The 27347-nt window shown below is 55.3% G+C and overlaps 1 protein-coding gene across 1 annotated transcript; it reads right to left on the bottom strand.

Moving 5' to 3' along the window:
- Positions 1 to 26131, bottom strand: LOC133629404 (acrosin-like). Its single transcript, XM_062020050.1, has 6 exons — positions 26100 to 26131; positions 1876 to 2076; positions 1418 to 1686; positions 767 to 912; positions 432 to 572; positions 1 to 78 (listed from the first exon to the last, which is right to left on the bottom strand). Exons 1-6 carry the CDS (start codon positions 26129 to 26131, stop codon positions 1 to 3), a joined length of 867 nt encoding a protein of 288 aa, XP_061876034.1.
- Positions 26132 to 27347: the final 1216 nt, after the last annotated feature.

The raw sequence follows: 27347 nt of genomic DNA, 5'->3' as shown, positions 1-27347 counted from the left end.
TCAGTAACTCTCCACTTCAAAGGTTCCAGTGCACAGGTATTGCTGCACTTCTGCAGCACCGGTGCAGAGGCCAATGAACTGTCAAACACAACAGGAAACTCATACAATCTTACAAAGTCCAACAACACTGTGTCCAAAGACACTGCTACAGCTACAGCTTCTACTGACTACTGCCTAAGCACTACTGCTGAGAACCTCCAGTGAAGGCGAGTGGCAGGACCCAGCCGTTCTCAGAGTCCTGCTGCTTAAGCCACTTTTCCCTGCAGAGACTGCAGGAGCTGCTGGATCCAATTAACGAAATCCAGCAGCTTCTGGAGTGGGAATGAGCAGGACTCAGTCCCTGCTGCTGTTGCCAGGGCTGAGCCTTGTGATGGCCTCTTTGGCCGGGCGAGTGTCGCAGCACTTCCTCCTGAGCGAATCCGTGACTGGACCCAGTTGAAGAAGTGCTGGGTGGAGGTGTAGACCCCAGGCTGCTTTGCTCTGGCACAGCCTTTCCCCCAGCTGGTCAGGCCCACGAGCCAGAAGAAGTTGGCGTGTGGAGCTCTGCAGACGAGCGGGCCCCCGCTGTCACCCTGCAGCACAGGACAGAGGGTGAGGGGGGTGTTGGGGAGCCCCAGCAGTGTGAGGGTGATGCTGGGAAGCCCCAGCAGGGTGAGGGGGGTGTTGGGGAGCCCTAGCAGTGTGAGAGGAGTGTTGGGGAGCCCCGGCAGCCCCACGTGGGCCAGGGCTGCGGGTGCTGCCGGGGCTGGCCCGTGGCTGCTCCTACCTGGCAGGTGTCGATGCCGCCCCGCGGGTAGCCAGCACACAGGTTGTAGCTGCGCACGGCCCCTCCGTACCACTCGCTGCTGTTGCAGAGCTTGACATTGATGAGGCGCACCTTGGCCTCCTGCAGCACGTCGGATGTTTCTGCAGCTGTGAGCATGGCAAAGAATTAGCCCCCAGCAGCTCTGGGCCACTTCCCCTCCCCTGTCTGGGCAGAGCCCTTCCCTGAGCCTTGGCTTTGCACCCCCGAAGAGGCACTCGACCCTTGTCTGATTTTAGGCCATGGCTCAGAATCATAGAATCCCAGATGGTGGGGTTGGAAGGGACCTCTAAACATCATCTAGTCTGACCCCTCTGCTCAAGCAGATTCCTCTAGATCAGGTCACACGGGAACGTGTCCAGGAGGGTTTGGAAGACCTCCAAGGAAGGAGCCTCCACGCCCTCCCTGGGCAGCCAGGGCCAGGGCTCCCTCATCTAAAGAGCAAAAAATCATCCCGGGTCCTGCAGCCTTTCCTGACGGGAAAGTCCCCTCAGCATGGCGGCAGCCTGAGGTAGCTCAGGCCCCTGCCTGCAGCCTGAGCCCGGCCCTCGGGCAGCCCGAGCCGTCTCCCCAGGCTCGCCCCAGGCACACAGGCGCTTTCCCGGGGGCACTCACAGCCTTCCGCGGTGTAGCCCCAGCCAGCGACGCGGCAGTCTGTGAGCTGCGACACCACCACGTCGGAGAAGTGAGTCACACAGGCCAGCTGCACGTAGTCGCTGCACTGCACGGGCTCGTCCAGCTCCAGCAGGGCGATGTCGTTCTCCAAGGCGCCTTTGCGGTAGCTCTCGTGGATCAGCAGCCGCCCGCTCTTGCGCACTTGGGCCTCGGGGCCCAGCTCAGACAGCCGGGTGGCCCCGATCACCATGCGCCACGTCGGGACGTTCCTGGGGGGCAGATGGGGAGCAGAGGGCTCAGAGGGAGCCCAGCAGTTCCCTGCCTCCAGCTCGCCGAGGGAGAGGCCAGGTGCCCCGCGAGCCCCGGGCTGCAGGAACGGCACCAGCCCAGCCCGTGCCGAGCACGGGACGGGAACTCTGCCAGTGCTGGGGGCATGGCCCTGCCCTGCTCCTACTCACCTGTACTTGTCAAAGCAGTGTCCTGCGGTCAGGACCCACCGGGAATGGATGAGGGAGCCTCCGCAGATGTGCCCGCTGCCCGCTGCCCCGGGAAGCTGGATGCTGACGATCCAGGGCCAGGCTCCCGGGGAGGCATCGCTGCCGCCCACGATGCGCGACAGCCCGTGGTGCTCAGCCAAGGGCCGGGTCCCGCAGCTTCTCCTGTCACCAGAAAGTCACGAGTGTCCTGCTGGAGGGCTGGCTGCTGCTGGGGCTGCAGGGCAGCCGTCTGCCCTCCCCACCGGGCAGCGCACGGACAGCGGGGCCGGGGAACCCTGCGCCCCGGCTTCTGCCTTCGCCCCGCAGACGAGTGGTGCCAGCAGCCCAGCTCCCAGCTCCTGGGGTTTGGGAAGCTGTGGCAGGGCCATGGGGAACCAGTGAAGCCCATCATATCATCGAATCACACAGTCACAGAATGGTGGGGGTTGGAAGGGACCTTTAGAGATCATCCGGTCCAACCCCCCTGCAGAAGCAGCTCCCACCTTGATCAGGTCACACAGGAGGGTCTTGAAGCCCTCCAAGGAAGGAGCCTCCACACCCTCCCTGGGCAGCCTGGGCCAGGGCTCCCTCACCTCACAGAAAAAACTGCTGCCCCAACCTCCTGACACCCACCCTTTAGATGTTTGTAACTATTAAGAAGATGCCCCCTCAGCCTCCTCTTTTCTGCCCAAGCTCCCTCCCAGAGCCACTTACCCACAGCTTTGCACTGAGGCACTCACAGGCCAGCAGCACAGGCCCAGCAGGACGAGGACAATCAGAACTTTCATCACGCTGACAGCACGTGGCAGCTCCAAGAGCCAAGGGCACGTGGCAGCTCCAAGAGCCAAGGGCACGTCACCCCCAGCGCTGTGTCTGATGCCGTAGTGCTGATAGTGCCTGGAAAGCCTCGGCCGGGGCGCTGATGTCACAGAGCTGCTGGTTCTAGGGGGATTCTGTGTGGGGCACCACGAGGGGCCCAAGCTGGGAGGAGGCAGAAGCAGGGGTGGACACCTGAGGTCACACCACGCTCAAAAAGCCCCTTTTCCTCCTCTTTGCTCTTGGTCAAAATTGGTTTGGGAGCAGCATGACTTGTCAGAGAGCCGAGATCTGGGTTGTAGCCGCAACCCCAAATCTCCAGGGTGCTGTTTGGCTGCGCACAAGGGCCAAAGGCCTGTGTGTGTACTGCCTGCAGGAGGGAAATGCCACTTGGCTTTCCCTGGCTCTCGGTACCACCTCCTGTCCTCTCAGGATCCAGCATTTGGTCAGCAGAGAGCCTCAGCAAAGTTGTTTCACCTTAACTGCGGTGGGATGAGGATGAGGCACAGGAGGGGGTCCTGTTCTCAGGGACTTGTAAGGGTTGCTGGGTAGCTGAGTAGTTGTCGTGTGCAGTGTTCAGCGGCTTCACCGCCCCAGAGCTCCTGTAAGTTCAGTCAGTGGTGGCTACAGAGTGATGTCACTTGACTAGCCAGCAGCTATGTTGGGTGACTTGGACCCTGGTCTTTTTGGATTGCAGTGGGAACTCAGGCAGCTGACACAGCCCCTGTATTTACATGCTCACTGACTCACAGCGTCAGTAAGCACCAGGGGACATCCCACTAGGCTCATCCCAAAGCAGCCTCCATTGCTCCTTCCCTTGATGAAAAGCTGAGCCTTCCTTTTCTGGTAAATAAGCCAGTCACTGCATGGTTACTGAGCCCCTCTCACTTGCTGGCAGAATTTGCAAGCCTGGGACCTCGGACTTGCCTGACAGATGTGACCGTTTCCCTGGCTCTCGGTCTAAATGGTCTTCGTGGTGTTCTGAGGAAAAGGAACAAGAGCTCAGTGACACCTCGACGAGCAGGAAGAGCTTATGGTTACATCTTCCTCTGTCAAGTGCCCTCAGCTCAGTCTCTGCTCCCAGGTCTCAAGGGTCACCCCCAGACACAGGTCAGTGCCAGAGTGCCAGAAGCTGCTCTGCTGTCCCTCTGTGCTCTTGACCAAGGTCTTGTCTGCAGAGGCTGAAGGAAAGCAAAGAGGTGGGCAGCTGCTGCTGAGCTCTGATGTTTGGTACCTTATGGTGTGCACAGGTTTCTGAAGGTCTTGCAAGGAGGCCAGTGCTGAGGTGAAAGTGACTTTCCAGCCTAGGCCCCTTTTTGGGCTGAGACAAAGGCGACCATTGCTCTGCATCAGCTTTGCTCCTCATGGGTTGTGTTTCCTCTTTCGGCAGGTTCTTGCCCCCGTAGACTGTTTTCCTGGTGGAAAGCCTGACCTGTCTCGCCTGCTCTGCTTGTGTGGACGAGTCACTGAGGCTGCACAAGTGGCCTGCTGAACTGTGACAGGAAGGAGGCTGTTTCAAGGGACATTTTGAGTGCAGCTGGCTCCACATCTCCACCTGGCCCTTGGGATGCCCAGGAAACAAAAACACCAGCACCACCATTTTGCACCCTAAATGTGCACATGAAGAATTCAAGTTCCTTTAGACACAACAGTGTCCAAAGTCTTGGAGTCTCTGAAGTGTGCCAAGGCGTGTCTCCCTTGCCCCAGAGAGATAAACTTCATCAGAAGGAAATCTAGGCTGGAAGAGGTGGTTTTCCAGTGCTCAGTGCTCACTGCACAGGACAGCTGCCACCCAGCTTGCAGAAGAAAGGGCACAGTGCAAAGCAAGCAGAATCAAACTTGACTGTGCTGTATATGAAGGAAACCTAAAATGCAGGTTCTGTGTGCTGAACACAAGAGTGTTCTGTGGGAGGTGGAACTGAAAATGCTGTGTGCCTGTCTGAAGGGAATCCCTTCAGGGCCAGTGCAGGTCGAATTCCCTGCACTAGATCATTGCCACTAGCAAAAGCTTCTCACAGGGACAACTGCCCAGTGCTGCCTCTGTGCCTGGGGGCCCTCAGCAGAAGAGCATTTCTTCTCTGCACAACAGTGTGCTCTGACCACAGATGGGATTTTTAAAGCACAGCAAGTGTCAAGTTCAGGTTTAAGTCTTCCAACCCATCCAAGCAATTTGGGTATTTGGGCGCAATGGGCAGAGGAGCAGGAGAGCCAACTGTTCCTGCTTAGCAGAGGGATGGGGAGTAAGAAACAACAAGGATTGTTCTAACCAATGATGAAACTCAGATAGTTCCAGCAGAATGAGCTGTCTGAGAAGGCTTCCAGGTGGTGTTAACTGAAGTCAAGGAGCTCACAGACGTGCAGGAACTGGGGGGGTGCTGGGTTTGCTGATTCTCTGGAATTCTATTGGTAGCAAAACTGAGTGATGGTGTTTCAATGACGCAGCTGCCTGTTCTTTCCTGCTCTTCTCCAGCCCAGTGTTTCCTCACTAACCCAGCATCTGGAAGAGCAAACAATGGGTGCTTTAAAAGTCTCCCTCTCACTGCAGTGGTGACAGGTTTCTGTTGATCTCCTAAGGACTTTACTTTGGGTTTGGTTTGACATTTTGGCCACCTGGACTTGAGAATTCTCCCTCCCTTTTCCACCCCCCTTTTCACATTTGTTGCCTGCGATTCTCCCTTTACAGTTCTTGCTGGACATTTATCCAGACTCTGTGCTCTGCACTTGAAACAACCAGCAGATGATTTCTGATGGAACCTGAGGCTCTCTGCACTGGCCTGATGCAAAGGCAATTTGCATCAAAACTCCTCCAAAATCCTTTTTTTTCCTCTCAGAATTGCACCAAAACCTCATTTTATCCCTCACAACTCCCCCAAACCCCACTTTTTCCCCTCGAAACAATTCCAAAACTCCACTTTTTCCCTCAAGATGGCACTTTTTTACCCAGCAGTTCCCAAAAATCCCACTTTTTCCCTCAGAATAGCACCCAAGACCCACTTTTCCTCTGAAAATACCTCCAAAACCTCACTTTTTCACTCAGAACTCCACCAAAACACCACTATTTCCCTCAAAACTGCACCAAAACCCCGCTTCTTCCTCACAAAGTTCCCCAAAACTGCACTTCTCCCCTCAGAACTCCACCAAACCCCACTTTTTCCCCTCAAAACTGCACCAAAACCCCATTTTCCGCCTCAAAACACCACCCAAACTCCACTTTTACCCTCAGAATTTCCCCAAAACCCCACTTTTCCCCTCAAAACCCCACAAACTTGTTTTTTCAAACATCCACCCAAACCCCACTTTTTCCCTTTAAAAATTTACCAAAACCCCACTTTTTCCGTCAAAACTCCACCAAACCCCACTTTTTCCCCTCAAAACTGCACCAAAACCCCATTTTCCGCCTCAAAACACCACCCAAACCCCACTTTTACCCTCAGAATTTCCACAAAACCCCACTTTTCCCCTCAAAACCCCACCAAAACACTTGGTTTTTTCAAAAATCCACCCAAATCCCACTTTTTCCCTTTAAAAATTTACCAAAACCCCACTTTTTCCCTCAAAACTCCACCCAAATCCCACCTTTTCCCCTCAGAATTGCACCAAAACCTCATTTGATCCCACAACTCCACTGCTTTTGGCCCTCAGAAATGTACTCCATCCCCACTTTTCCTCTCAAAACTCTTCCAAACTACACTTTTCCCTGCAAAGCTGCACCAAAACCCACTTTTTCTCCTAAAACTCCAACAAAACCTCACTTTTGCTCTCAGAAATAAACAAAAACTCTACTTTTTCCCTCAGAATTGCTCAAAAACACCACTTTTCCTCTATCAAATTCCACCCAAATCCCAACTGTTTTCCTTTAAAATGCCAAACCTCACCTTTCCCCTCAGATTTGCCCCCACACCTCATGTTATCCCTCAGAAATCCCACAAACCCCCTCCCCCAGCACCCAAACCCCCTCCCCCAGCACTCAAACCCCCTCCCTCAGCACCCAGAGCCCTCCCCAGCACCCAGCCCCCCTCCAAAACTCCTTCCCCAGCACCCAAATCCCCTCCCCAGCACCCAGGCCCCCTCCCAAACCCCCTCCCTCAGCATCCAAACCCCCTCCCTATCCCCCTCCTCAGCACCCAAATCCCCTCCCAAACTCCCTCCCCAGCACCCAACTCCCCCTCCCCAGCACCCAAACCCCCTCCAAAACTCCTTCCTCAGCACCCAAACCCCCTCCCCAGCACCCTGAGCCCTCCCCATCCCCACCCCCCATCCCATCCCCCCCCAATACCCCATTAACCCCTTCTGTGCCGCCGCCCTCCCCAGACGTGGACGAGTGTTCGGGCCCCCCCCGCTGCCAGCCCGGCCGCTGCCTCAACACCGCGGGCTCGTTCCGCTGCCTGTGCCCCCCCGGCCTGGCCCCGCCGCTGCCTCCCCCGCGCCTGAGCCGCCCCTCGCCGTATTTATTGTGTAGATCAAGAGATTTAAGGCGGGGGGGGGCGGCATTGTGGCCCTCGGGATGATGGCGGGGGGGGGGGGCACCTATGTGTGTGTCCCCCCTTGGCACCCGCTGTGCTCCCCCCTCTCAGTGTTGGGGGGTCGCGGGGGGGAGGTTTGGGGGACCCCCCACCCCAACACACACTGTTACAGAATAAAGGTTTTGTATAAAATGAGGGGGGTTTGTTTCGCACCCCCCCCGTGAGAAATGGACGGGCCGAGGGGAGGGGCGGGGCCTGGCGCTGAGGGGAAAAGGGGCGGCTGTGGGTCTAAAGGCGGGAAAAAGGGGGTTTTGAGGGGAAAAAGGGGTTTTGGGGTCTTAAGGGATAAAAGAGGGGTTTTGAGAGGAAAAGGGGGGGTTTGAGGGGAAAAATGGAGGCTTTGAGGGGAAAATGGGAGGTTTTGGGGTCTAAAGGGATAAAAGAGGGGTTTTGAGGGGAAAAGGGGGGATTTGAGGGGAAAAATGGAGGTTTTGAGGGGAAAATGGGAGGTTTTGAGGTCTAAAGGGATAAAAGAGGGGTTTTGCGGAAAAAGTGAGATTTTGGGGTCTTAACGGATAAAAGGGGGGGTTGAGTCGAAAAGGGGGGTTTTGAAGGGATGAAAGGGGTTTTGAGAAGAAAATGAAAGATATGGGGGTCTAAAGGGATAAAAGAGGGGTTTTGAGGGGAAAAGGAGGGTTCTGAGGGGAAAAATTGAGGTTTTGAGGGGAAAATAGGAGGTTTTGGGGTCTAAAGGGATGAAAGAGGTTTTGAGGGGGAAAAAGGGGGGGGTTGAGGGGAAAAATTGAGGTTTTGAGGGGGAAAAGGGGGGTTTTGGGGTCTTAAGGGATAAAAGGGGGAGTTCAGTCGAAAAGGGGGGTTTTGAGGGGATAAAAGGGGTTTTGAGGAGAAAATGGGAGGTTTTGTGGTCTTAAGGGATAAAAGAGGGGGTTTGAAGGGAAAAAGGGGGGATTGAGGGGAAAAACGGAGGTTTTGAGGGGATAAAGAGGGGTTTAGGGGTCTTAAGAGTTAAAAGAGGAGGTTTTGAGGGGAAAAAAGGGGTTTTAGTAGGGAAAAGGGAGGTTTTGAGTAGAAAAAGGAGAGATTTGGGGATCTTAAGTGTCCTGGTTTAGGCCCATCAGGGAACAAAGACCACGATTAGCCTCCAGTATGGAAGAGGCTGAGAATTGCTCAAGGGCAGGGAGAGCTTAATTGCCACTTAAGGTTCAGGACAAAGCAGACCAGGCCACTCGGTTTCGGGAAGAAAACAGAGAAACAGTGTAATGCAACATCAACTAAAACATACCCCCAAAAACCCAAACCATAACCAAAATGAAACAACACAGAGAAATACATCAATGAAGAGTCCAACCAGCCTTTTGAAGAACACCTTCGTGCCACCCCTCCCCTCTTCCCGGGCTCAGAGCCCTGATCCCGGGGTTTTTACCTTGTCCCCCCCTGAACGGTTCGGGGGGGCAGGCAGTGGGGGTTTCAGTTAGTCTGTTCCCGATAGCTTCTGCCGTCTGTCCCTCCTCAGGACGGGTGAACTCCACACCAGTCCTCCCTGCGAGTCCGTGGGGTAACTCACACGCACGGCAGCCCTGCACGGGCTGCTCCGATGCCCACTGACTCCAAAGGCTGCAGCTCGTCTCCGCCTCTCGTGTGGGGCTGCTCTGCGGCGTGCAGGCTCTCCAGCACGGCCTGGGCCATGGCCCCTCCCCACACAGTCCCTCTCCCGTCCGGGCTCACTCACACGGAGCTGCTGGGAACTCTCGCTCCTGCCATGGATCTCCAGAGGCTGCAGGGGCACAGCTGCATTCTCGCCACGGCTTGCAGAGGGGTCTCTGGTCTGTTGCTTCTCCTTCATTCCTCCTTCTCTGGCTGAAGGGTCCGCGTGGTCGCCTCCATCTCGTGTCACTCTTACACCTCCTGCCTCGCATTCCAAATTCCCGTCCCCTAAATAGTGCTGGCAGAGGCGCCAGATTGGCCCAGCCGGGCCGGAGGTGGGTGTGAACCCAGGAGCCGGGGGAGAGTCCGCAAACTCTTTCTCGGGTCTTCACTGCAACCCGCTCCCCCTGTTACTAAGCCAAAAGCTGCTCCTTGCTAAACCAGAACACAAATAAACAAAAACTCTACTTTTTCCCTCAGAATTGCTCAAAAACACCGCTTTTCCTCTATCAAATTCCACCTAAATCCCAACTGTTTTCCTGTAAAAGGCCACCCAAACCTCACTTTTCCCCTCAGATTTGCCCCCACACCTCATGTTATCCCTCAGAACTCCCACACACCCTCACTTTTCCCCTCTAAATCCCAACAGAAAACAACTTGTTCCTTCAAACCTCCACCCAAACCCCCACTTTGGACCTCAGATAGTTACCAAAACCTTCCTTTTTTTCTCATAACTCCACCCAGATCCCCACACTTTCCCCTCAAGATTTCCCAAAAACCTCACTTTTTCTTTAAACACCCCAACAAAAACACATATTTTCCTTCCAAACTCCACACAAACCCCCACTTTTTCTCTCAGAATTGCTCCAAAACCCCACTTTTCCTCTCAAAACTACACCCAAATCCCAATTGCTTTCCCTCACAATTACCCCAAAATTACCGTCTTTTGATCCCTCAGAACTCCCCCAAAACCCCACTTGGTCCTTCAAAACTCACACAAAACCCCTTTTCTCCTCACATCTTCCCCAAAGTCCCTCTTTTCCCCTCAGAATTACTCCAAAACCTCACTTTTTCCATCCAAACTCCACCTAAACCCCACTTTTGCTCTCAGAAATTTAACAAAACCCTGCTTTTTCCCTCAAAACACCACCCAAATCCCACCTTTTCCCTCAGAAATGCCCCAAAAATCTCATCTTTTCCCTCAAAACTCCACCCAAATGCCACTTTTCTTTCTCAGAAATGTACTCAAACCCCACTTTACAGCCTCAAATCTCCTCCAAAATCCTTGTTTTTCCTCTCAGAATTGCACTAAAACCTCATTTGATCCCTCACAACTCCCCCAAACCCCACTTTTTCCCCTCAAAACGCTTCCAAAACTCCACTTTTTCCCTCAAGATGGCACTTTTTTACCCAGCACTTCCCAAAAATCCCACTTTTTCCCTCAGAATAGCACCCAAGACCCACTTTTCCTCGGAAAATACCTCCAAAACCTCACTTTTTCACTCAGAACTCCACCAAAACACCACTGTTTCCCTCAAAACTGCACCAAAACCCCGCTTCTTCCCCCAGAAGTTCCCCAAAACCGCACCTTTCCCCTCAAAACTCGACCAAAACCCCATTTTCCCCCTCAAAACACCACCCAAACTCCACTTTTACCCTCAGAATTTCCACAAAACCACATTTTTCCCCTCAAAACCCCACCAAAACACTTGTTTTTTTCAGAAATCCTCCCATACCCCACTTTTTCCCTGAAAACTCCACCCAAATCCCACCTTTTCCCCTCAGAATTGCACCATAACCTCATTTTATCCCACAACTCCACTGCTTTTGGCCCTCAGAAATCTACTCCATCCCCACTTTTCCCCTCAAAACTCTTCCAAGCTACACTTTTCCCTGAAAAATTGCACCAAAACCCACTTTTTCTCCTAAAACTCCAACAAAACCTCACTTTTGCTCTCAGAAATAAACAAAAACTCTACTTTTTCCCTCAGAATTGCTCAAAAACACCGCTTTTCCTCTGTAAAATTCCACCCAAATCCCAACTGTTTTCCTGTAAAATGCCACCCAAACCTCACTTTTCCCCTCAGATTTGCCCCCACACCTCATGTTATCCCTCAGAACTCCCACACACCCTCACTTTTCCCCTCCAAATCCCAACAGAAAACAACTTGTTCCTTCAAACCTCCACCCAAACCCCCACTTTGGACCTCAGATAGTTACCAAAACCTTCCTTTTTTTCTCATAACTCCACCCAGACCCCCACACTTTCCCCTCAAGATTTCCCAAAAACCTCACTTTTTCTTTAAACACCCCAACAAAAACACATATTTTCCTTCCAAACTCCACACAAACCCCCACTTTTTCTCTCAGAATTGCTCCAAAACCCCACTTTTCCTCTCAAAACTACACCCAAATCCCAATTGCTTTCCCTCACAATTACCCCAAAATTACCGTCTTTTGATCCCTCAGAACTCCCCCAAAACCCCACTTGGTCCTTCAAAACTCACACAAAACCCCTTTTCTCCTCACATCTTCCCCAAAGTCCCTCTTTTCCCCTCAGAATTACTCCAAAACCTCACTTTTTCCATCCAAACTCCACCTAAACCCCACTTTTGCTCTCAGAAATTTAACAAAACCCTGCTTTTTCCCTCAAAACACCACCCAAATCCCACCTTTTCCCTCAGAAATGCCCCAAAAATCTCATCTTTTCCCTCAAAACTCCACCCAAATGCCACTTTTCTTTCTCAGAAATGTACTCAAACCCCACTTTACAGCCTCAAATCTCCTCCAAAATCCTTGTTTTTCCTCTCAGAATTGCACTAAAACCTCATTTGATCCCTCACAACTCCCCCAAACCCCACTTTTTCCCCTCAAAACGCTTCCAAAACTCCACTTTTTCCCTCAAGATGGCACTTTTTTACCCAGCACTTCCCAAAAATCCCACTTTTTCCCTCAGAATAGCACCCAAGACCCACTTTTCCTCGGAAAATACCTCCAAAACCTCACTTTTTCACTCAGAACTCCACCAAAACACCACTGTTTCCCTCAAAACTGCACCAAAACCCCGCTTCTTCCCCCAGAAGTTCCCCAAAACCGCACCTTTCCCCTCAAAACTCGACCAAAACCCCATTTTCCCCCTCAAAACACCACCCAAACTCCACTTTTACCCTCAGAATTTCCACAAAACCACATTTTTCCCCTCAAAACCCCACCAAAACACTTGTTTTTTTCAGAAATCCTCCCATACCCCACTTTTTCCCTCAAAACTCCACCCAAATCCCACCTTTTCCCCTCAGAATTGCACCATAACCTCATTTTATCCCACAACTCCACTGCTTTTGGCCCTCAGAAATCTACTCCATCCCCACTTTTCCCCTCAAAACTCTTCCAAGCTACACTTTTCCCTGAAAAATTGCACCAAAACCCACTTTTTCTCCTAAAACTCCAACAAAACCTCACTTTTGCTCTCAGAAATAAACAAAATCTCTACTTTTTCCCTCAGAATTGCTCAAAAACACCACTTTTCCTCTGTAAAATTCCACCCAAATCCCAACTGTTTTCCTGTAAAATGCCACCCAAACCTCACTTTTCCCCTCAGACATGCCCAAAAACCTCCTTTCATCCCTCACAACTCCACTGAAATAACACTTTTTCTCTCACAATTGCGCCAAAACCTTATTTTATCCCTCAGAACCCCCCCCCAGCCCTACTTTTCTTCTCAAAACTCTACTAAAACCCCACTTTTTGCCACGTAAGAGGCAGGAAGGAAAAACCAGAACAGGGAGCTATCTTCAATCCCACCCATTTGGACTGCTCAGCTCCCACTGAAATAACACATGCCCTCCCTTAACGTATACCACTGAGTATGGGAGCTACAAGAAAGCAGGAAGGCAGACCCCAGCTACAGTAGTAAGTAGGTCCCCATGCAGTCTATCAGCCAGCACGGTGTCACATTTGCAGCTGCTTTCCTGTGGGAGCTATCTCCAATCACACTCACTTTGACTCCTCAACTCCCATTGAAAAAATACACACTGTCGGTAGAAGTTACATATCTCAATGGGAGATATAGAAAGCACAGAAAGAACCACTTAAAAATCAATGGGTGTAAGGGAACTAAAGAGAAAAAGGGACAAAATGGGGTCAGAGACTAAAAGGGATGTGGAAAGAGAAGAAGAGAAGGGAACGAGGAAAGGCAAGGGAAAAAGGAAACAAATAGGGCAGCAAATGGATGAAAAGCAACAGACGAAATGAAAAGCAATTAAGGGAACGAGGGGAAAGTTGAAAATGAGCGTCAGGGAACCACTATGGACGTGCAGAATGGACATCTAATATACTTTGGCAAAGACATTGGAGGCAAAAAACCATCAGCATGTCAAGAATTGTTGTGCTCATAGTGGGGTCAGCACAAAGGACACGGGCAGCGAGTCAGAAGGAAACAGGCTGATTGATACTGACATCTAAAGCGTGAGCATACACTACACTCCATCCACCAACTGCATCCAGTCATGGACAGTAACTAAGGAAGAGACATCGGCAGGTGCCTGAGTTCTCATCACCCAGACCCGCCGTGGCTGGGGAGCCCCAGTGCAGCCAGGACTTGCAGAACCTGTTGCTGCAACTGGGGAGTCCCACGCAGCGCGTCCACTCGTAGGGGAGGTCTCCAAGAAGGTCCAGCTCTTCTCTTCTCGAATCAACAACGTCACATCACTCCCAAAGCGGGAACAGCTGGTTGCACACTGCATTGAGATCCCCCCCGGAGCCTGGCCAGGGCTCAGGGAGGAACCAAGGGAGTTTCTTTCCCTGTTCGGCTCTGATCATGTATTTTCACGCCAAGCCAGACACCTGGTTTCATGACCTCGACAGTTGCCTCCAAACAAGCAAAGGAATCTCGTGGCATCTCTCTTCACTAACGATTCTATTCTGTCTGGCTACGTCTGTCACTAATCATCACACGTATTTCACTGATCATCAGACACTCACTTCATCTCCTGTTTGGCTGTGAGGTTGATTAGAGGTCAGCTTGAGTTTGGGGCCTGCTGCTCAGGCCTCAGCACTTCAGTTGGTCTTTTGACCTACAGGTGAACCCTCACAACATTTCTTTTCCTTTGTTGGCCACATAAAACATGAAATGAGACATGGAACAGAGATTAGAACAGTGACTGCAAAGCCACCAGGCATTGCCAGCCTGGGCCCACGGTCCTGTTCCATCCCGCCCTGGGCTCAAGATGTTGATCCATCATTTGGGTTGCAGTGGCCAAGCCAGCCAGGTGCCTTCTGAGGCACAGCCAATAGCTCCTCATAGTATGTGATGAGCAGCTCTGCCATCCACATTTGCTAACAGGAATCCACAAGTGATGACAAAGCATCTGCTTGACGTGGCCTGAGCAGAGCCGGGCCAAATACCAAGCCGAGGTTGCTGCCTGACGTGCTTTTCCTCATAGTCCTGCATAAATAGGGAAAAAACCCCAAATCCCCAGGAGTTAGAGGGTTTTACCACTTCTGAAATATTTTAGATACTAAAATATTATGTCTAAAGAGGCCAAAAGTCAGTAGAAACCTGACCCTTCAGTGCAGCAGCTGGGACTGACCCTTCAGTGCAGATGCATTGGGCAGCAGCTGGGACTGACCTTCAGTGCAGATGCATTGGGCAGCAGCTGGGACTGACCTTCAGTGCAGGTGTATTTGGCAGCAGCTGAGACTAAGGGTTTTCTAGACAGGGTGTTTTTCCCATGCCATTGGGTGAACACAGAGAATTGCCCCAGGGTTCCAAGAAAGCTCTTTTTTTGGGGGCTCATTTGAGAGTTATTTCTGACTCCACCTCAGAGCTCAAGATCAGGGATCTCAGTTGAGACCTGCCCACCAGTCCATGGGGTAAGAAGCCCATTGTTATCCACTGCCTCCATGGTGAGAGTCCTCCTGAGAAATGCCAGTCTTGATGAGTGGATGGAGTTGCCACCAACCTTCCTGTATTCCTCGGAGCTTTTCTTCAGAGCCTTTTCAATCAAGATGGTAGAGTTTGGCCTGGAAAGATTGGTTCTGGACAGTGAGGGCCTGGAGGGCAGACACACCAATAAACACCCCAACCATGTTCTCACTCCTCTTCCACTCACATGAGGCAGCATGTGCTCTGAACCCACCAAGGGAGCTGGACAGGGCTTAGAAAGCCCTGCCATGGGCTGCTTGAATATGCAGTGCCTCAGGGAAGCCCGAAACCCCCGCAGCACCTGCGGCTGCTGACCCTGCCTGGCACCGCTCTGTGAAACTGTCACCCTGTTGCCTTGGGCTGCAGCAGAACAAGCCTGTCCTTCCTTCAGATTGCTGGCATTTCTATCTCAGGCATGAAAGAGCCCATTGGTGTGGATCCTGGAGTTAGAAAGAGGCAGGAGACAGCCCACCCCTGCTTCCATCACCTTGCTGGGCTTCTAACGTGGCAACAGGCAACGCTGAGTTAGTGGTGTGGACTTTCAATGCTCATCCATCTCAGAGCTGGACACAGCAACAAGATGTTCTTTTAAGCAATTGTGTTGCTGTTACCATCCAAAGCATTCGCTGAATCCCAGAATGGCAGGAGTTGGGAGGCACCTCTGGAGAGCACCTAGAGGTGGAGGCCATCCACTGCTCTCCCCTCATCTACCCAGCCAGCCATGCCATGGTAGAAGGCCATCACCTTGGTTACACCTGGTACCTCTCTCTGTGCAAGAGTAAAAGTCACAGCTGCTGTGAAACTGGTATTCTTCTCTGGGACCTGACACCAGTGCTCTTTGCACAACTGCTGAGCTGCCTCAAACTGCCACAGCCACATGAGAAATAAAACAGTGGAACTGCCAACCTGGAGAGACAGGGATGGGGAATGAAACAGGGGAGCTGCCCACCTGGAGAGACAGGGCTGGGGAATGAAACAGTGGAGCTGCCCACCTGGAGAGACAGGGGTGGGGAATGAAACAGTGGGGCTGCCAACCTGGAGAGACAGGGGTGGGGAATGAAACAGTGGAACTGCCAACCTGGAGAGACAGGGGTGGGGAATGAAACAGTGGAACTGCCAACCTGGAGAGACAGGGGTGGGGAATGAAACAGTGGAACTGCCAACCTGGAGAGACAGGGGTGGGGAATGAAACAGTGGAACTGCCAACCTGGAGAGACAGGGCTGGGGAATGAAACAGGGGAGCTGCCAACCTGGAGAGACAGGGCTGGGGAATGAAACAGGGGAGCTGCCAACCTGGAGAGACAGGGATGGGGAATGAAACAGTGGGGCTGCCAACCTGGAGAGACAGGGCTGGGGAATGAAAACAGTGGAGCTGCCAACCTGGAGACACAGCTGCATTTGAGCCTTTTCCATTTGATGAGCACTGGTCAGTTCTGGGGAAAAGACAAAGACAAGACACAAGACTTTGCTCAGAGAATTGCGAGGTCCAAGAGCACAGACATCGTGAGCAAAGAGCAATTTGGGATGCAGTCTCAGGGCATGGAGATTGAGTAGGAAACCAATAGCAATATCTCCTGTGACCTTGGTCAGTTGTTGGGAGGATCAAGACTTCTGACCTAAATTTAGCCATGCCATGCTGGATCCCATCTGTGCCTACAGGAGAAGGGAAGAGACTGTTCTCAACTCATGGGATGCTCTGGCCTGTGTCTCTGATGGACAGAGCACAGAGCTAAGCAACAGGGCTGACTTTGGGGAAAGGGCTGGAAGAACCTACTGGAGCTCTTTGAAAGTCAGGGACTCGTCCTTATGTGAAAAAAACCCAAAGGAGACTGTGCAGAGAGCTGTTAAATGTCAGCTACAGCACGTGGAGAGACACGTCTTTAGTTACTGAACCCACAGGCAAGAACCAGCTCTGTCTGCAGCATCAAATCCCGCGGAGCCATTGGAATACAGACCCGAGGGAACGGTGCTGAGGGGCAGGTTTGGGATCCCAAAGCCGCAGAGCTGAGGTGCTGAGGGCCACGGTCAGTGGTGGCCGTGGCAGGGTGAGGGCAGGGCTTGGACTCCAGCAGAGCCCCGTCGGCAAACGCCCGGGCGAGGAGCAGCCCCAGGCGGCCGCGGGGCCGGGGCTGAGGGGACGCTTTGTCACTCGGGGCTGCGGCCGCACACTCACCCAGCCCCCGCCTCTGCCGCCCGGCCCCGCTCCCAGTCTGCCCCGGGAAAGGGACACGAGCGGGGCAGAGACTGGCACCGTCACACACAGACACCAAAGGATGGGGTCAACAGAAGACTCTAGAAGCCCCTGTGATGCTGGAAGGAAGGAAAACACTGGAAAGCAGCAAACGGATCCAAATGGGCTCAGAAAGAACAATGACAAACCAAAGGGTGTCGGGGAACTGCAGAAAAAGGGATGAAATGAGGACAGAAAGCATGGGCACAGCAAGAATCGTTCTGCTGGGAGCGGGGCCAGCACAAAGCACACAGGCACCGAGTCAAAAGGAAACAGGGGCAGTTTTATTGACAACTAAAGCACTAAGAGAACCAGCGAAATAACACAACAAACGGAGCCCAGCGGCAGCGTGAGGAAGGCAGAGCCCCTCACTTGAACTCCAGTTACCCAGAGAAAATACATTCAAAACAATACCTAGAAAATACATGAAGGAAAGGACACGAGCAAACAGCAGTTATCACTGTCCACACCTGCTGTCCCTGCTGTCATCTGAGGCTCTCCTGATTCGCCATCCTCCCATGCACCCACACTCTGGAAATGCAGCTGCACGTTGGGTTTCCCCAGTTGCTTGTAACAAGAACTTTGATGTAAGGAAAAGCTCTGGGGAGCGGCGTGTTCTGTGAAGAGAGACAAGGAAATGCAGGCGTTCAGAGCAACAGTGCAGCCATATCTCCCCCTGCCAGCCCCGCTCCTGCTCAGGGATCAGGCTCCCCAAAGCAGCTGGGCATCCTCTGCACGCCGGCCCCGCTGGGGCTGCGCCTCCTTCCCTCGGCCCTTTGCCTCTGCTGCTTGCTCTGTGCTGACAGAGAGGCCCAGGAGGGGCGCTGACGTGTAGGGCAGCTGCTGGGCAGCCCCACCAAGCTCCCGCTGTCCCCTGGGCTCGCCTTCCCCTGCAGCCTGAGGGCAGGGGACAGAAGGGGCTGTGCTGGGAGGAGAGGACACTGTCCCACCCGCCACAGGCCACAGGACGCAGCGCTGGTGCTGCCCGAGGGCTTTTGGCACTGGGCACCCCTCTTTCTGCAGGGCACAAAGGCCTTGTGCAGTGTCTGTGTGTGCAGCTGGCTCTGCTGAAGGCAGTGGCTGCAGCCAGAGATCTCTCAGAGCTTGTGCTCCCACCCGCCCGATCCTGCCCGTGTTCTGCTTTTGCTGCCACCACCACACGCTGCTCAGCTCTCACAACCCCACCAGGTCTCTCTCAAAGCGAGCCAGTGCCCAGAGAAACAGCATTCACACGCTGCCTGCTGTGCACTTGCAGGCAAACCCTTTTTGCTCCATGGCATCTCTCCCCCGTGCACAGGCCGTACCTTCAGAGGGAAGGGCTGAACGGCCTCTTTTGCCACGTCGTACGTGAGGGTCCCAAGCTGAGTTTCCTCTTTTCCCGACGCCTCCAGTCCCTCGGGGCAAAGCACAAGGAGAGCAGCTCAGATTCATGTCAACAAAGAGGCAACGTGCAGAATCACAGAACCAGAGCATCTCAAGGGTTGGGAGGGACCTGGAAAGCTCATCCAGTGCTACCCCCCTGCCAGAGCATGACTCCCTAGAGTAGGTCACACAGGAACCGGTCCAGCTGGGTTGGAATGTCTCCAGAGAAAGAGACTCCACAGCCCATCTGGGCAGCCCCTTGCAGTGCTCCCTCACCTCAGCAGGGAACAAATTCCTCCTTCTGTTTCTTTGGAACCTCTTCCGTTCCAGTTTGTCCCTATTGCCCCTTGTCCTGTCATTGGCCATCCCTGAGCACAGCCTGGCTCCATCCTCCTGACACCCACCCTTGATGCCTTTGTAACATGAATGAGGTCACCTCTCAGTCTCCCCTCCTCCAAGCTACAGAGCCCCAGCTCCCTCAGCCTTTCAGCACAAGAGAAATGCTCCACTCCATCATCTCTGTGGCCCTGTGCTGAACTCTCTCCAGCAGCTCCCTGTCCTTGCACTGAGGGGCCCACAACTGGACACACTGTTCCAGATGTGGTCTCACGAGGGCAGAGGAAAGGGGGAGCAGAACCTCTCTCCACCTGCTCACCACAGTCCTTCTAATCCAGCCCAGGATGCCATTGGCCTTCTGGGCCACGAAAGCACATTGCTGGCTCATGCTCATCCTGCTGCCCACCAAGACCCCCAGGTCCCTTTCCCCTACACTGCTCTCACAGTTCATTTCCCAACCTGTGCTGGTACATGGGGTTGTTCTCTCCCAGGTGCAAGACTCCACACTTGCCCTTGTTGAACTTCCTTAGAGTTCTCTCTGCCCATTCTCAGCCTGTCCACGTCTGGTTGGATGGCAGCACAGCCTCTGGGGTGGCAGCCACCGCCCCAGTTCAGTATCAGCAGCAAACTTGCTGGCAGTGCCTCTGTTCCCACAGCAAGGTCACTAATGAATAGACTGAACAGTACCGGGCCCAGCACCGACCCCTGAGAGACTCCACTAGACACAGGCCTCCAGCTGCACCCTGCCCCATTGGTCACCACTCTGCCTTCTGCCCTTCAGCCACTTTACACTCTACCTCATGGTCTGATCATCCAGCCCACATTGCCTCAGTTTTGCTGCCAGGATGCTGTGGGAGAAGGTGCCAGATGCTTGACTGAAACCCAGATAAACCACATCTGCTGCACTGCCACCATCTATCCACCTGCTTACATCTTCAGCAAAGGCTCTCAGGTTGGTCACACATGACTCCCCCTTGGTCAAGCCACGCTGATTGCTCCCAATGACCCTCTTGTCCTTTAACTGCCTGGAGACAGCGCCCAGGAGAAGTTGTTCCATCCTTCCCAGGGATGGAGCTGAGGCTGACCGCTCTGGAGTTTCTCAGCTCCTCCTTCTTACCCTTGTTGCAGACTGGAGTGACATTTGCTCTCCTCCAGCCCTCAGGCACCTCTCCTGCCCTCCATGAATTACTGAAGAGGATGGAGGGCGGTTCAGCAATGACTGCCTCCAGCTCCCTCAGCACCCGCGGGTGCATCCCATCGGGGCCCATGGATTGATGCACATCCAGACTGCTCAGCTGATCCTGATCCCAGTCCTCAGCAACCAAACACAACTCCTCCTTCAACCTGACTTCCTCTGGAGTCTGGGGCTCCTGAGGGCAGTCTCCAGCAATATACACAGAACAATGGAGGCATTCAGGAACTCTGCCTTCTCTGTCTCCTCTGTCACAAGGGCACTCACCTCGTTCAGCACTGGGCCTGCATTGCCTCTGGTGTTAGTTCTACCTGCAGTGTATTTGAAGAAGCCCTTCTTGTTGTCCTTGTCCTCCCTTGCAAGGTACAACTCCAATGAGGCTTTAGCTTTCCTACTTGCCTCCCTACATCTTCTGACAACAGCCTTACATTCATCCCAAGTGGCCATCCCTTCCTTCCATCATCTCTAGACTCTCTCCTTCCACTTGAGTTTGCCCAACAGTTCCCTGCTGAACCATGTGGGTCTCCTGGCTCCCTTCCTGGACTTCCTACCCGCTGCATGCTCTGATCCTCAGCCTGGAAAAAGGGACCTTTGAATACAGACCAACTCTCTTGGGCCTCTTTGTCCTCTAACACCCTGTCCCACAAGATGTCCCCTAGCAATTGCTTGAAAAGGCCAAAGTTGGCCCTGCTGAAGCCCAGGGCTGTGATCCTGCTTGGTATTCTGTTCCTACCACACCAGATCCTGAACTCCACCATCTCATGGCTGCTGCAGCCAAGGCTGCTCTCGATCTCCACCACTTCCACCAGACCCTGCTTGCTCATGAGCACAAGATCCACTAGTGCTCCTCTCCTAGTTGGCACATCCACCACCTGCGTCAAGAAGTGATCATCCATGCACTGAAGGCATCTCCTAGACTGTAAGTGGCAGCCATGTAGGTCTGCCAGCAGGTGTCTGGGTAGTAGGATGTGCTGCACCAGCCCTGGTACCCACCCGCCCTCTCCTGGCCAATAGCCACAGCCTACTGCTGCCTGGGGAGGAGCTCAGTCTCTGCCTTGAGCTTTGGTCAAAAACCCTGAGGGGCTTTGGTCAGAATAAGTCTTGAGAGGGGTGAAAGCTCTCGAGCCCCTGAAGCACCTGGCTAGGGCACTGCAGTGCTCAGCAGAGAGCAGGGCAGCAGCCTCAGAGGGGCACAAAAGCAAGCGAGTCCCTGCCACGTCCCCCCAGGGCCAGATGCAGCCAGAAGCACCCAGCACACACTTACAGAGACAGCCACGTCTCTGGGAGCACTGCTGACAGCCACGGACAAGGAGCCTTCCTCAGGGACGTGCTGCAGAGCCACGGCACTCAGCTGGACTCGTGCTGGCAGCCTGATGACAACCTGGCCAGAATGCCCTGGGAAACACCAGCGCCTGTCCCGGGAGACATCCGTCTGCAAAGCAGCACAGGACAGCACTGAGACAGAAGCGAGTGCTGGGGCCAGCGCCGCTGCTCCTCTGGCCTGGAGCACAGGCGCCGTGTGCCTGGGGCTCTGCTCCAGCTGCAGGAGGAGGCACTGCCCTGGCCTTGGGTGGAGCTGCTTTTTGCTTGGCAACAGGGGAAGGGAACTGCAGCGCTGTCCCTGTAAGCAGCTCTCAGAACATGCCCTGGATCTGAGCTGGATCCACCTCCAGCCCGGCCAGGCCAAGCTGGTGCCTCTGCCATCACTACTGAAGAAGCGAAATCTAAGCCAGAAGAGGAGGTGGTACAAAATGGAGCAGAGCATGGGGATCCCAGTCAGAGAAGGAGGAAGGAAAGAGCAGCACTGGACCAGAGACCCCTCTGTAGCCCGTGGTGAGAGAGCAGCTGTGTCCCTGCAACCCGTGGAGAGCAACGGCAGGGCTGAGAGGCACCAGCAGCTCTGGGTCAGTGCACTGGTAGGGAAGAGGGTGGCAGCGGGGTCACAGCAGGGCCCCTCAGTCCTGCTCCGCTCCCTTCCTGAGGGAAACCGCTGGTTTCTAGCAAGCCCTGCCCTGTCTTGGGGCTCTGGTTTCAGGAACCTGACCAACGCTGTGGGCTTCCACAGGAGCAGTGGCAGGCAGGCAGGCAGGCAAGCAGCACTGATGGTTTCTGCTACAGTACCTGCAGGATGGTATCAGGCCCATCCTCAGGGTACCTTCTGCTCAGAACAATGTTGAAGATGCAATTCCAGCTGCACCTGTAGGTCTTGGAAGTTCTTGTCAGGTCAATGGTGGCACCTGTGAGGAAGGGAGAGCAGATGACTGCAAGAGCCACAGATCAGGAGGCCTCGGTGCCCCGAGATCAGCTGAGCAGCTCCAAGCCTGTCACTCCTGTCCCTGTGGCAGGACAAGGGCTGAGGGTGCTGGGAGACAGCAGGCGCCCATGTGGGTGTCAGCAGAGCAAGGCTGAGGGCCTGCTGCACCAGCAGCAAAGATGACCCAGCCAGTCCCCTTCCAACTGCCATGGAGAGGAGCAGAGTCCCTCCATCAGCACAGGAACGTGTGTGGGGGCAGCAGCAGGGGCACACATGGGCTGAGGGCAGGCCTTCCTCTTGGGCTGCAGCAAGCGTGGCAGCTCCCCCACTTTGGAGCAGTGCCTGGAGCACAGTCTCCTTGGGGCTTGCTGCACACAGGCACGGGGCAAGGAGATGGGGCTGCCTGTGTCCTTACCCAAGCTTTTCAGTGCCCAGTTAGACTTGATCTTTCATACTAGAAAATGCTGTGGGACCTGGGGCTGTTTAGTCTGGAGCAGAGGAGACTGAGGGGAGATCTTGTTAATAGATACAAATATCTAAAGGGTGGGTGTCAGGAGGTTGGGGCAGCACTTTTTTCGATGGTATCTAGCCACAGGACAAGGGGTGATGGGATGAAGCTGAAACACAAAAAAGTTCCACTTAACCATAAGAAAAATGTCTTTCAGTGTGAGGTGAGGGAGCCCTGGCCCAGGCTGCCCCGGGATGGTGTCGAGGCTCCTTCCCTGGAGCTCTTCAAGACACATGTGGGACATGTTCCTGTGTGACCTGATCTAGGTGGGACCTGCTTCTGCATGGGGGTTGGACTGGATGATCTCTAAAGGTCCCTTCCCAACCCCCACCATTCTGTGATTCTATGTGAAGAGCACTGGGCAATGGGGCATGGGAACAGTGGGATAAAGATGTAGCAGAAGCCACTTGGGTGGTTAACAGCAGAGGTTCAACGGACCGTCCTGGTCCTGCCCAAACAAAACCCCTGCACACTGTGGGAGGAGAAGAGGTCCCTGGAGTGCACCCAGGGCAGTGGCTGAGGAAGGCAGGATGGGCTGCACCTTGTAGGAAGGGCTCCTGGAGCCTTGCTTCAGGATGGGTTTCCCACGCACTCACAGCCTCCTTCAGGCATCCACCCGCTCCAGTGTGGGCTCCTCCATGGGCTGGGAGTGGCTCTCTGCTCCACCAGGCACCTCTCTGGGCTGCAGGGACACAGCTGCCTGAGGTGAAGCACAGAGAGATGCAAAGTACTGACAAGAAACACCAAGCGTGAAACCTCCTTTGTTTTTTCACGCATGCCAAAGAGATTTGCATTCTCATGTAGGCACTTGGAGTGGAAGCACGTGCACAGATGAGCTGCAAAGCTGTGCACAAGCAGAAAAAGGGCTGCAGGCAGCTGGCTGCTGATGGGAGCTGGAGACAGAGTCCTCCTTGGGAAGAAGCAAGAACTCAACTCTGGTTGAGTCAGAGAGACACTCTTTGACTTGTGTGAGCTGCTGCTGCCGCCAGCTGCCGGAGGCAGCACGGCCACGTTCTCGCCAGGCCCCCGAAGCACAGTCTGTGCTGCAGTTTGTTGCGGGAGGGGTGTCCCATCCCTGCTTGTGCCTCCCTCCCCTGCTGGCCCCCTGCGTGGTGCCCCAGGCAGAATGGCCCCCGCCCCAGCGCCCGCAGGCAGCGGCTCTGTGACATCAGCCCCGGGGCCGAGGTGCCGCGGGCAGCGCCAGCACTGCGGGCATTGCATCGGCCGCAGCGCTGCTGGGCACGAGCCCTCCCTCAGCTCTGGCAGCTGCCGCGTGTTGCCGCAGCAATGAAGCTCGTGCTGGTCTTTGTGCTGCTGGCCCTGTGCTGCTGGCCTGCGAGCGTGGCAGGGGACAGCTGTTGGTAAGTGGCTGTGGAAGGGAGCTGGGGCAGCCCTTCCCTGCAGGGTGCGCCGGTGCCACGAGCTGTGAGCCAAGGGTTCCCCAGCGGCCCCGCTGCCCGTGTGGCGCCCGCTGGGGAGGGCAGACGGCTGCCCTGCAGCCCCAGCAGCAGCCAGCCCTGGAGCAGGACACTCCTGACTTGCTCTTTGCAGGGGGGGCTGCGGCACCCGGCCCCTGGCTGAGCAGCCGTGGCGCGTGGTGGGTGGCGTGAATGCCCCCGTGGGGGCCTGGCCCTGGACCGTCAGCATCCAGAATCCCTGGGGAGCGGGCACCGGGCATTTCTGTGGAGGGAGCCTCATCCATTCCCAGTGGGTCCTGACCGCAGGACACTGCGTCGACTTCTACCGGTGAGTAGGAGCAGGGCAGGGCCGTCCCCCCGGCACTGGCAGGGGCCCTGTCTGCGGCCCGGGCTGCCGCTGGCGTGCCAGGGATGGCGTGTGCCGGGCACGGGCTGGTGCCGCCGCTTCCCGGCAGCCTGGGGCCGGCGCTGCCTGGAGCCCAGGGCACGCCGGGGCAGCCGTGCCCTCCGCAGCGCGGCTCGCCTCTCTCCCTCGGCCAGCAGCAGGCAGGGCACCGCTGGGCTGGGCCGGGCTGCAGCGCACGGCTCCGCTCCCTCTGAGCCCTCTGCTCCCCATCTGCCTTCCAGGAGACTGCCGTGGTTTCGGGTGGTGGTCGGGGCCAACCAGCTGACTCTGACGGGCCCCGAGGTGCAGGTGCGATACACCACGCGGGCGCTGCTCCACCAGAGCTACTTCAACGTCACCGACTACGACATTGCCCTGCTGGAGCTGGACCGGCCCGTGGAGTGCAACCAGTACGTGCAGGTGGCCTGTGTGCCTCACCCCGCCGACGTGCTGGTGTCCCAGCTGAGAGACTGCTACATCGCTGGCTGGGGCCACACCACCGCACGAAGTGAGTTCCCCTGGGGAAAGCGCTGCTGTGCCCAGGGCAAGCCTGGCACGCTGGGGAGACGGCTCGGGCTGCCGCGGAGCCCAGGCGGGAGCCAGAGTCAGGCTGCGGGGACGGGCGGCTGCAGACGGGCCTGAGCTCCCTCAGGCTGCCACGGTGCTCAGGGCTCTGGGACACCTTTCTCGTGAGGAGAGCACCTGGAGCTCTCTGACCTTTGAGAGGAAACCTTCTCCATGCTGAGAGATAGCTCAAGGGCTGGGGTTTAGAGGCTGGGGCCAGGTTGTTTTGGCTGGGGGCCAGTGACAGGACGAGGGGTAAGGGGCACACGCTGGAAGACGGGAAGTTCCCCTGGAAGAGGTGGAAAAATGTCTCTGCAGTGAGGATGCTGGAGGCCTGCACAGGCTGCCCAGGGAGGCTGTGGAGGCTCCTTCCCTGCTGGTTTCCAAACCCACCTGGACACGTTCCCCTGCCTCCTGCTTGAGGAGAACCAGCTTGAGCAGGGGCTTGGGCTGGATGAGCTCTCGAGGGCCCTTCCCACCCCCAGCCTTCTGGGACGCTGTGATTCTCAGCCACGGCCCCAAGGCAGCCCCACGGGAACGATGTGTCCGATGTCTCTTTGGCAAGGTGCAAAGCCAAGGCCCAGGGAAGGGCTCTGGCAGCCAGGGGAGGGGAAGTGTCCTGCAGCTGCTGGGGGCTAATTCCTTGCTGTGCTCGCAGCCCACGGATCCGACGTGCTGCAGGAGGCCAAGGTGCGCCTCATCGATGCCAGGCTGTGTAACAGCAGCCAGTATAACAATGGCTCCATCCACAGCTACAACCTGTGTGCCGGCTACGCGCAGGGCGGCATCGACGCCTGCCAGGTAGGAGCAGCCGCGAGTCAGCCGCGGCAGCAGCCGCAGCCCTGTCCCACCTGGGGCTGCTGGGGCTCCCCAACACCCCCCTGAGCCTCTGTCCTGTGCTGCAGGGTGACAGCGGGGGCCCGCTGGTCTGCAGAGCTGCGGGCGCCAACTTCTTCTGGCTCGTGGGCGTGACCAGCTGGGGGAAAGGCTGTGGCAGAGCGCACAGGCCCGGGGTCTACACCTCCACCCAGCACTTCTACTACTGGATACTGGAACAGATGCGCTCAGCAGGAAGGGCTGCTGCTCTCACCCGGGCGTGGAGACGTTTTCCCAGCGCCTCATGGCCCTTTCACCGGCCAACACAGGCACCAGCCGCGGCACCAAACCCGGCGTGGAACTGGAATCCAACCAGCTCAGGACCCTTTACCTGGGAAACATTTGCCCCAACTGCAGCACCAACACAGGCACCAAACCCATCGTGGAACTGGAATCCAACCAGCTCAGGATCCTTTACCTGGGAAACATTTGCCCCAACTGCAGCACCGACACAGGCACCGGCCCCGACACAAACCGCAGCACCACCAGCAGCGGGCCAGGTTGGGTCCTGCCCATTTCCCCTCCAGAAGCTCAGGGATTTCTTTAGGCGGGTCCAGGAGCTCCTGCAGGCCATGAAGGGACAAGCGGCTTGAGCAGCAGGACGCCGCTGGAGGTGCAGGCCTGGGCTCTGCCCCTCTGCTGCAGGTCTTTAGCAGTAGCCATTAGGTTGGAGGAAGTAGAAGCTGTAGTTGCAGTGTGTCTGGTATCTTGCCCTGGCTTCAGCCAGGATCGAGTTCAGTCTCCCTTTGTGGTGTTCTATTAAACTGTCCTTGTCTCAACCCGTGTTCTCCTTTTGCTGCCACCACCACACATTGCTCAGCTCTCACAACGCCGCCAGACCAGGACCAGCAAGAGTAGGTCACACAGGAACTCCTCCGGGTGGGTTTGAATGTCTCCACAGTCCATCTGGGCAGCCCCTTCAGGGCTCCCTCACCTCAACAGGGAAGAAGTTTTGCCTTGTGTTCCTTTGGAACCTCTTCTGTTCCAGCTTGTGCCCGTTGCCCCTTGTCCTGTCATTGGCCATCCCTGAGCACAGCCTGGCTCCAGCCTCCTGACACCCACTCTTGATGGATTTGTAAACATGAAGTCACTCCTCAATCTCCTCCAAGCCCCAGCTCCCTCAGCCTTTCATCACAAGGGAGATGCTCCACTCCATCATCTGTCTGGCCCTACACTGAGCTCTCTCCAGCAGCTCCCTGTCCTCCTGCAACTGAAGAGCCCAGAACCGGACACAGTATTCCAGATGTGGTCTCACGAGGGCAGAGGAGAGGGGGAGGAGAACCTCTCTCCACCTACTGCCCACAGCCCTTCTAATCCACGCCAGGATGCCTTTGGGCTTCTTGGCCACCATGGCCCACTGCTGGCTCATGCTCACCCTGCTGCCCAACAGCATCCCCACATCCCTTTCCCCTACACTTCTCTCTGAGTTCGTTCCCCAGCCTGGTGTCTGGGTAGTAGGATG

Source organism: Colius striatus, unplaced genomic scaffold (assembly GCF_028858725.1).
Source record: "Colius striatus isolate bColStr4 unplaced genomic scaffold, bColStr4.1.hap1 scaffold_43, whole genome shotgun sequence".
NCBI lineage: Eukaryota > Metazoa > Chordata > Aves > Coliiformes > Coliidae > Colius > Colius striatus.
Note: the sequence above shows the minus strand (reverse complement) of the source record. Positions and strands in the feature narration are given on the sequence as shown.